At 59.3% G+C, this 9,604-nt stretch overlaps 4 protein-coding genes across 4 annotated transcripts; 1 reads left to right on the top strand and 3 right to left on the bottom strand.

The window, feature by feature from the left end:
- On the bottom strand, positions 1-1,253 carry GGTG_01297 (hypothetical protein). Its single transcript, XM_009219059.1, has 2 exons — positions 1,082-1,253; positions 1-902 (listed from the first exon to the last, which is right to left on the bottom strand). Exons 1-2 carry the CDS (start codon positions 1,185-1,187, stop codon positions 445-447), a joined length of 564 nt encoding a protein of 187 aa, XP_009217323.1. The 5' UTR covers positions 1,188-1,253; the 3' UTR covers positions 1-444.
- A 97-nt stretch (positions 1,254-1,350) lies between these two features.
- Positions 1,351-2,819, bottom strand: GGTG_01296 (hypothetical protein). The gene is made up of 2 exons (XM_009219058.1): positions 2,377-2,819; positions 1,351-2,246 (listed from the first exon to the last, which is right to left on the bottom strand). Exons 1-2 carry the CDS (start codon positions 2,682-2,684, stop codon positions 1,751-1,753), a joined length of 804 nt encoding a protein of 267 aa, XP_009217322.1. The 5' UTR covers positions 2,685-2,819; the 3' UTR covers positions 1,351-1,750.
- A 452-nt stretch (positions 2,820-3,271) lies between these two features.
- GGTG_01295 (hypothetical protein) lies at positions 3,272-5,391 on the bottom strand. The gene has a single exon (XM_009219057.1). It carries the CDS (start codon positions 4,808-4,810, stop codon positions 3,806-3,808), a length of 1,005 nt encoding a protein of 334 aa, XP_009217321.1. The 5' UTR covers positions 4,811-5,391; the 3' UTR covers positions 3,272-3,805.
- A 128-nt stretch (positions 5,392-5,519) lies between these two features.
- On the top strand, positions 5,520-9,091 carry GGTG_01294 (protein phosphatase PP2A regulatory subunit B). Its single transcript, XM_009219056.1, has 6 exons — positions 5,520-6,333; positions 6,555-6,595; positions 6,746-6,843; positions 6,941-7,592; positions 7,712-8,295; positions 8,407-9,091. The coding sequence occupies exons 1-6, from the start codon at positions 6,290-6,292 to the stop codon at positions 8,428-8,430; spliced, it is 1,443 nt and encodes a 480-aa protein (XP_009217320.1). The 5' UTR covers positions 5,520-6,289; the 3' UTR covers positions 8,431-9,091.
- The last annotated feature ends 513 nt before the right edge of the window (positions 9,092-9,604 follow it).

Raw genomic sequence — 9,604 nt, 5'->3', positions numbered from 1 at the left:
CCCCCCCCCTTCGCAATCTATCACTTCGCAATCTATCAGGTCGGTCGCCGGATCACGGGCAAGCTGCTCGCGCGCGTCGAACCCAAGGCGGGCGTGGCAGGTGCTTGCTTTGGCTTGGAAGGCAACCCCTTGCGAGTGCTGAAACACGGACGAGTTCCCCCGAGAGTGGTGGATCGCCGTCACCGAAGGAAGAGCGAGACGCTCCGCCCATGGCATGGCATGCGCCTCCAGCCTCCAAATCGCCCACACGCGACCTCCTGCTCCCCCTCCTCATTCCAACACCACCACTACCTACCACCATCCCATTCCATCGACCCAGCCAAGTCTGGAATGCAGGTAGGCATCTATGCAGTAGAAACACCACCACCACCACCACCACCACCACCATCACCACCAGCGCCCATCTCGAGCCGCAACACACACACGGCGGGCCTACCATCACCTTCACCAACCCCCCTCCTCCTCCTCCTCCTCCTGACGCCCCGCCGCCACCCGACGAAACCCCGCCGCCTCGTACAGCGCCAGCGCCGCCCCGTTGGTCTCGTAGACGTGCGCGGTCAGGACGCAGCAGCAGCGCGAGGATGGGCCGGCCGCGTCGCGCGCCCAGCGGACGGCGTCGGCCAGGACGGCGGCCGCCAGGCCCCGACGGCGCGCGCCCGGTCGCGTCCAGACGGCGTTGACGGCCCAGTGCGCTTCCGCGACCTGTCTATGGGGGTCGGGGTCGGGGTCGGGGTCGGGGTCGAGCATCCTGAACAGCGTCAGCGACGACAGGACTTGTTTGCCGTCGTCGTCGTCGTCCTCCTCGGAAGAGGCGACAAAGGTGGTCGCGGCCGGGTTGTGGAGCCGCTGCAGCCACTGCGAGTCGTCGAATGCGGATTCGCGCGCGAGCGTCGAGCCGAATGCTGTGTATCCCGTCATGCCATGCCATGCCATGCCATGCCATGCCATGCATCATGCCGTCAGTCACGGGGCTTTTTTGTTCCTATTTCACCCCTTTCTTCTGCAGGTGCTCTAGCATTCCGCGTGTGATATGTAAAAAGAAAGACGCAAAGACGGCATCACGCAACCCTCGACAACGTACCCTGCGGGTCGAGCCGGAGAGACTCGAGCCTAAAAGGCTTATAGCTGCCGAGGTAGAACTCGTCGCCTTTGGTGTCCCGTGGGACAATGCTGATCTTCCACTGCATCGCAAGGCACAGATGGTCGGATCTGTTCAGATCTGTCAGATTTGACGTAGACGCAATTGCCCTGTGCGAGGGAGCTGAATTTATAAAAGGAAAATAGCCCATCACAGCTTCGGGTACGCGAGCCTGGGTCGCGGCCGGCTGACACTCACCATTCTCGTTGACTCACATTCGCAGCTATACAACAAGCAAGCCATAGATACCGGTCAAGTATTATTTGGCAGATCAATACCCAAGGCGCAAGAGGCCCCAAAACATTCCTTCTTGCTATGTGCGAGCTTAAAAATATCCCAGGCAAAAATGGACATGGCCTGATGAAATCGCAAAGAAAAAGACCGCATATGATAACCCCCAGACTTCCAATTCATTGCAAGACTAGCCAGAAGAAATCCCCCACTGACCCATTTCGTCGTAATCATCATGTAAAGCAAAAAAAAAAACACGGCTGGATATCGAGTCCCAGTCGCGGGACGAGAGCCTCGAAACGAGAAATATGAACCGAGAAAACAAAACAACCCCACCATTAGATTTTCCCCCACGCATTTCTTTTCTAGACCCAGAGCACATCAAAGGGCACCCATCACGCCGAGGCCGACCCCGACCACCAGGTGCGCCAGAGGCAGGCCGGGCGGCGGCGTGGGCCGGGCGCGCGCCGCGGCGTTCTCGCTGCCGACAAAGAAGACGCCGACGTTGCCCTGTGAGGTGCAGACGGTCGGCTGGATGTTGAAGCAGGCCGTGCTGCTGAGCGCGCCGCAGATGCTGGTGGCCGACTGGGGCCCGAGGTTCTGGTGGGTGCCCGCGGCGATGGTGGTGCCCGCGCCGTTACCGCCGGGCACGACAATGGTGACGCCGTTGCCGGCCCCTCCGCCCTGGCCCTGGAGCTGCGACGTGCACGTGTCGTAGTTGCGGCTGCACTGCGAGATGGCGGCCGAGCAGGCGCCCTGGTTGGGGAAGCTGGTCGTTATGTAGGCGAAGGGGAAGAACTGGTTGGGGACGAAGGACACGGGCGCCGTCGTGGTGGGCGGCCGGAACGTGGCCGGGGCGGTCCCGGTGCAGACAGCGCTATTTTCGGCAACCGTGGTCAGCGTTTTGCGGGCATACTAGGAGTGTTGCAGCCAAGGTATATAATATAGGTAGCACCGGTAGGCCGATGGGGAGGCCGGTGGGGAGGCCGGTGGGGAGGCTTTCTCACTTTGCGGGACAGCAGGCCGGCTGGTTGTTGTCGTCCAAGCGGCAGAGCTGGCTGTTGGGGCAACAGATGTTTGCAAACTGCGCGCCCATGCCGGCGCAGCTGTACGTGTTGGCGATGCAGCCCGCCTGCTGCCGCCGGTCGAGGGCCTTCACCGCCCCCAGGACGCCCGTCTCGACTGGCATGAACGGCAGCGTCGGGACCGGGTGGCTTGCGCCGGCGGCGGCGGCGGCGGCGGGCGACGACAGCGCCAGCCCGAGGGCCCCGAGGGCCACGCCCCGGACCGAGGCCATGGGCGAGTGTATTCGCATCCCCGGGCGTGGGCGACGACTGGTTTCGGCCAAGCCTCGAGCCTGTCCGTTTCCGCGCTATTCTTTGTGCTGAATGCGCCAACGCGACCGACAGCTGGTTTTTTTTTTTTTTTTTTTTTTTTTTTTCTTGCTTCTCCACGTCTCACAGCAGTAGCCCGTTTTCGGTCCCGATCGGTTCCTCGGCAAATCGAAATCGAACGCTGGAATGCCCGTTACCGACCAGCGTGTCCAGGTGATGGAGCAGGTGGAAGCTGATTGCCACCGCTGACGACGGCGGCTTGATTTGCACGACGACGACGACAAAGAGGCAGAAGACAAAGGTTGCACGAGCAGCCGGGAGCGCAGGCAGGATGGTACCTAGGCAGGGCCTGACCGACAGCCATTCGCTTGGGCGACCGCCATCCAATGAGGTCCGCCTGGGTCTGGCGGCAGGTGGGCTTTCCCGTTGGTCCAGCTACTACTGTTGTAGTAGTAGCGTCGAGTGGTTGGCCTGCCCGAGCCTGCAACCCCACCGCTGCACCCCAACGACCACCATTGACGCCGACCCCAGCCTCCTCGAATTGGCTGAGCTGCAGCCCACAGCCGACGCAGGTCCAGCTGGCAACGGGCCTTAGGTATGTTTTGGATGGGCTGTTTGACAAAAGCACTTCCGTGAGTATAACACATATCTGCCTAGGTGCCTAGGTTCCTAGATATTTGCATGGTATTCACTACTGATATTCTCCATCATCTGCTCCCAATCCCAACTGCGTCCAGCCAGTTTGGCGCATCGACTTTGCTGGAAAAAGGCCGAGGGTGATGTCATCCTCAGTCGGCACAGCAACGCCCAAACCGGAAGCTAGCTCAGGCGCCTTTCGGCGGGGTCTACCCCAGCAGCTGGCAGGGGTGATTGGTGATTGGCAACGAACGCTCGAGATGGGTTCACCAAGTTGGGTTCACCAAATCTGGCACCGTTTATCGGCCAGCCCCTGCCAGCCAAATCTCACAGCCTAGTTCCCATCGGTACCAATCAGCAAACGTAGCTCCGAGGGCAACATGGAACACATCAGCCATCATATCTCTGCTAAATGTCTTTCCCCATAGACAGGCGCTGGTTGGCGCTCCCACATCCAGCCTCCCCTTTAGAATCCACGGATATGCCCAAGTATCTGTTGGAGCCGCAGAACAGCTTTCGTTGTGGGCGGTGCCTCTCCAGGCTTCAAATCCTCCAGTTGCTGAACCTCCTCTTTTGCCTGCTGTACAAGGATTCCGAGATCCCCCCATACCTCCTCGTTGTATGCTGTCAGGACGCCCATCCACTGGTCCAACCACACCTTTTCGCCCTCTGGTCCATGTGGCAGTCCTAGTGCTCTCTGCGACTCTGCTGATTTGATGGCGTTTGCGCCGCCGGGAACTGCACCTGCGTCTGGCCTGGTAAAATCCGGTATGAAGTTGAGAATGTTGTCCCACTCAACCGATGACACCCGAGCCCCTGGCCCCGAGTCGAAAAGAGCCGAGCGCAATGCTGCGGCTTCAGTGGCCGACATGTTTTCCTCCATCACCAGGTCAGGCTCCGTCTCTGGGCGGGTCAAGAGGTCGATGACTTCCGTCCCATCACGAGCCTCCTGGTCGGCGATCGAGTTGGCTGCGACGGTGCATGTGCCGCCCTGAGGTTCCCCGTCGCCACCATGTGCCCTAGCCCACGCCGCGTCGAGTTCTGATTGTCCGGATGGTAAAGATACACTTGTACCGTCCAAAAATGCCGAGAACTCAGCCTCTGACTGCGCCGCGTGAACGTCGGCTTCTGTCGACCTGAAAGCTCCACTGCTGCTTGCCGTCGCCCATCTTGGCTGCGCACTCGCCGATGAGCCTTCGCCGTTATTCAGAAACTGCTGAGATCCCACCGCCTCAGCTTTAGTGCCGCCGACCGACGATAGTCGCGCCAGGTCAGAGGCCTCCGGCCTGTGGCTGAGGAGGGAGCGCGTCAGGTGTGCCGCTGAGTTGGCCAGTCGCGATGAGAAGTCAACATTGGTCGTCTCAGCGCCAGTCCCAGAGCCGTCTTCGTTCGTCTCGCCCCTTTCGCTGTTGCCAGAAGTGGCCTTTTCCTTCCCCTTGTTTGGGTCAGGGTGCGAGGGATGGCCAGACATGGTTTAGTGGTACGAGTATGATCACCAGATACGGATCTCGCTGCAAGTCGAATTGGCAACTCATTGACCCAGCCGCAGCGGCTTCAGAGCATTGCCACACCTTTGCCAGTTAGGCAAGAACCCCGGATAAGATCCGGGGGTAGAGTCAGGCGAGGAATCCTGGACGAGGAACAACAGGAGCGTACACTGCAAGAGTCCGACTGACTCGAGCGTATGGTAGATCTGAGCTGGAACAGCCTGTGAAGCAGACACCTTCACCCGTTCCCGAGAAAGTGACGGCAGGGCGCTGTGGGAGAAGCCGACCTCCAAGCTATTCGTCGAGATTTGACCTTCTCGAGCTTTCAGGGAGGTCCAAGCGGAAGCGGCCGTTTGAATCCCCTGTCCTTGGCGCTGTATGCCTCGGTCAATGCCCCTTACGGTAGGTGCGTGAAAAGCTCTTGCCGGTCGTCAAGTGAACATGGAAGCGAGATAGAGAAGGTGGCCGCAACAACGGGTTGCGAAGGAAGGACGGGCAATCAGTTGACAGCCATGGTCGTTGATGGTTGAACAAAGACGAGACCCCACCAATGATGGATCCGGGCGTCAGGTTTGGGCAGCAGGGCGGGCTTCAGTAGCCAATGGAGCGGCGCTTTTTTGTGGCACTGGCCACCTTTGTCGCTGGGTGAGGCAAATTCAATCGTGAGTGCGCTGGACTGGCTGGACTACAGCCAGTCGCCAACCGCCTGCCTGACGCAGCAGCACTGCGCCAAACACTAGGTAGACACCAACTAAACGCTGAACACCCATTACTCCGACCGCATTCAGCGCCCGCGCAGAGGCTGCAGCCAAAACCAAACCCAGCAGCCTCGACCGTCATTGTCAAACCCCCTGCACCCTCCCCGATACTGCCAACCCCGCAACACCACCACTTCCTGTTTGCCTGAACCGCTATTGCCCGATCACTTCCCCGTCTCCGTCCACCGTTGGCTGCACTCCTTTTTGACGTCCTGCTGCTGCACTTGTCCAGGCTGCGGATTGCTTTGCTTTGCCTTGCCGCTCGCTGCTTTTGCTGCTTTTGGGTGGTGCTGTGTTTGTTCTCAGGTCCAAGTGTGGGCCCCCGCCCCTCCCCAGAGCCTCCCCGTCTTTCGAGCTCCCCAACTGAAGCCTAACCTCTAACCTTGCCCGCCTACCGTGCTGGTCTGGTCTTGATTTCATCTGGCATCAGGCTCCACGCGCGGCACCCTGTCCCGAATCCTCCCTACCTACCATCTTGCCTACCTCCGCACGCCCGTGCCGTCGTCGTCGTCCTCACCAGCATTTTACCCGCCCGTCCTGCACTTCCGCGCCATCTCCGCCAGAGACGCCTGCTGCCGTTTGATCGCTCGACCTTGCCGCTCTCGAAATCGCTTGCCGCCAGACCGCCCAGCCCAGCCACGACGACCCAAGTGATCGCCTTCGTAGAGTGAGGGGGCACCTCGCCTACGTCAGACTGTCCGCAAAATGGTTGAGGCCGACACAAACTCGCCAACATGGAAATTTACACAGTACGTTGGCTCCTTGGTATATATATTTTTTTTCTGCCCGCCGCATCGCCGGCCGCGCCCCGGCAGAGCGCTTTGCATCACCGTCCTGCACCGCACTGCACCACGTCGCGTGCGCCGCCCCCCTTCGCTCCCCACCGACCGCTTGATATCTCAACTTTTATCCTTCTTCTTCCATCACACATTACGTGAGCGCTGTCGCTGACCGAACCTCTCTCTGCTAGGTGTTTTGGCGACAAGGGAGACGTTGAGGATATCACGGAAGGCAAGAAGGCACTCCCCCCACCACGCGGCCCAACCGGGTCATCGCCAGCCTGCTCTCCGCTCCTGATCCGCCGCCGCGTCCGGAATGATCCATTCCGGCCGAGGCGATTCTCACCTGTGGCCTCGAGCTGACCGGTCTGGGTTCATCTAGCCGATATCATCTCCACCGTCGAGTTCGACCACACGGGCAACTACTTGGCCACAGGCGATAAGGGAGGAAGAGTTGTGCTCTTCGAGCGCAACGAGACTGTGAGCACGAGCACTGAGCCTTCACCCTCCGGGCCGGCCCCCTTCCCTGGCCCTGGCTCTGGCGCGCAGCCGAACTCGTTGCTGACGGCCAGTGCAGAAGAAAACCTGTGAATACAAATCCCACACCGAATTCCAGTCTCACGAGCCAGAGTTCGACTACCTAAAGTCCCTTGAGATCGAGGAAAAGATCAACAAGATAAAGTGGTGCCGCCGGCAGAATGCCTCGCACTACCTGCTGTCCACCAACGACAAGACGATCAAGCTCTGGAAGGTGTTTGAGAAGTCCCTCAAGGTAGTAGCCGAGAACAACCTTTCGCATGACTTGACCCCGGCCAACATGGCCGGCGGCGGCGGCGCCCCGAGAGCGGCCCCCCAGTCTGCCTTCCGGAATGCGAACGACCTGAAGCTCCCCCGCCTCACCCACCACGACACCGTCGTCGCCGCCGTCCCCCGCCGCACCTACGCAAACGCGCATGCGTACCACATCAACAGCATATCCGTCAACAGCGACGGCGAGACTTTCATCAGCAGTGACGATCTTCGCATAAATCTGTGGAACCTGAACATCCAGGAGCAGAGCTTCAACATCGTGGATATCAAGCCTGCGAACATGGAAGAGCTGACAGAAGTCATCACTGCTGCCGAGTTTCACCCTATGAGCTGCAACTGGTTCATGTACGCGAGCTCCAAGGGCACCATCAAGCTGGCAGACATGCGCGAGAGCGCCCTCTGCGACCAGCACGCCAAGAGTATGTCCTGTCCTTGGCCGCCTTCCTCACGTGTGATTTCATACCGTGCCCACCCATGGCTATCAGCTGTGCCACATGGGATACTAACCACGTCTACCGCTTGGTGCTTGTGCGTGCAGTGTTCGAGCAAGAGGAGGACCCGTCATCCCGGTCGTTCTTCTCCGAGATCATCTCGTCGATATCCGACGTGCGCTTCTCGTACGACGGCCGATACATCCTGTCCCGAGACTACCTGACGGTCAAGATCTGGGATGTCAACATGGAGAGGCAACCAGTCAAGACGATTCCCATCCACGAGCACCTGCGGCCTCGGCTGTGCGACACGTACGAGAACGACAGCATATTCGACAAATTCGAGGTCGTTTTCTCGGGTGACGCGAAGAACGTGATGACTGGTAGCTACAACAACAACTTCATGATTTACCCTGCCGACCCTGAGAAGGAGGTCGAGGTTGTCCTTCAGGCGGACAAGTCTGCCTTCAAGGCGAAGAAGGTCGGCGTCCCCACGCCCATCAACTCGTCAACTAGCCCGACGGCCAACGGCGGGAAGAAGGGCGGGTCGCGCGCCGGCAGCCCGGCGGGCGGGCAGGGCCAGAGGATGAGGAAGGAGACGGACGCCGATCAGATCGACTTCAACAAGAAGATCCTGCATATGAGCTGGCATCCCTTTGAAGACAGCATCGCGATCGCTGCCACGAACAATGTGAGTCGTCTGCAAGACCCTCGGCGCCACTTTGTGGCTCGGAGTCTGGCCCCCGAACATGTTGTGTTTTTGTGTGCTCCAGGCTGACACAGGCATACACCCGCGTTCCAGCTCTTTGTCTTTTCTGCACTGTAGAAGGCTAGACGCTCTGGGGCCGGTGGCGCATTCGGGATATTGGGCGGAAATCGGGTCGTCTATTTCTTCCTTTTTCTATCTCTCTCTCTCTCTCGCTCTCTCGGAAATATACAGCCTCAGTCATCCGAAGAATAACAGGGGGAGGCCTCTTTTCTTTCCCGGCGCGCCCGGGTCCAGTGTGTTGAGTGGCGGGGTAGACGGGAGGGGGAGTTGGGGAGGTGTGACGATGGTCACCGCAAAAGAGCGTCTGCTGCCTCCGGGGACCTCTTTTTCATATCCACCCTCCCATAGTCGTCTCGTTAGAGCAGAGGCGGCGGTGGACGCAGCGGGGCCGGGCTGGGTGAGGCTGTGGCATAATTGGAGCTATGGCACCAATGTCCCTTGTCCAGGCTGCTGTAAGGTCTACCAAACGTGGAGTGGCAGAGTGCTCCGGCACCGACGTTTGGGTTCGGGAAAGTATGGGTGCTCGGCATCGGCATCAGGCATTGAACGGTCTAGACAGCAAAGGTGTCTGCTCAAGGAGTACGGCAAGACAAAATCAACAGACAATGTAGCTTGCCCACCAGGCATGTACTCGGGCTACGGCCGCTTCACTAGTATTGCGAATGAAATGGATGCGTGATTGTGATTCACACAAGGCCGGCCGGGATCGAGGCATCGGGACGCGCCCCGATGGGACCGGCTGGGGTGGACATCCAGGGTGTGTGTAAGTTGGATAAACTTCGCTCCCGAGCCTTGGCTGTGTGGGTGGACATGGCAGATGGTATGCAGGTAGTCTCATCGTCTAAAATTGGAACGGAAGAAATCAAAAACCTAGATCCGCCTATGCGAGTGGCGAGGCGGCATTTGCATGGCTTGCCCGCAGACAGATCTATAGAGGGCATGTCTGTCTATGTCTGACTTGTGTTGTTCCTGTCCATACTTGAAGCGAGAAATCGACGCCATCTTGGATACGTGGTGGCGTGGCGCCTGTCAGATATGTCGGAAGATGCGCGAGATTAAGCCGGCAGATTTCCAAAAAGCCACAGCGCCAGGGCCGAGCTCTTGGCTCCATCCCCCACCACACTAACCCTCCGGCCATAGAGTCCTCAGGTACCGGGAAAACAAGGTCTTGGTTCGGTATAAATGTCGGCTTGCCAATGGAGTGCCGACCACGGGCTGCTTCCCACTTTCT

Source organism: Gaeumannomyces tritici (genome assembly GCF_000145635.1).
Source record: "Gaeumannomyces tritici R3-111a-1 unplaced genomic scaffold supercont2.1, whole genome shotgun sequence".
Classification (NCBI taxonomy): domain Eukaryota; kingdom Fungi; phylum Ascomycota; class Sordariomycetes; order Magnaporthales; family Magnaporthaceae; genus Gaeumannomyces; species Gaeumannomyces tritici.
This window is presented reverse-complemented; position numbering and strand designations above follow the sequence as displayed.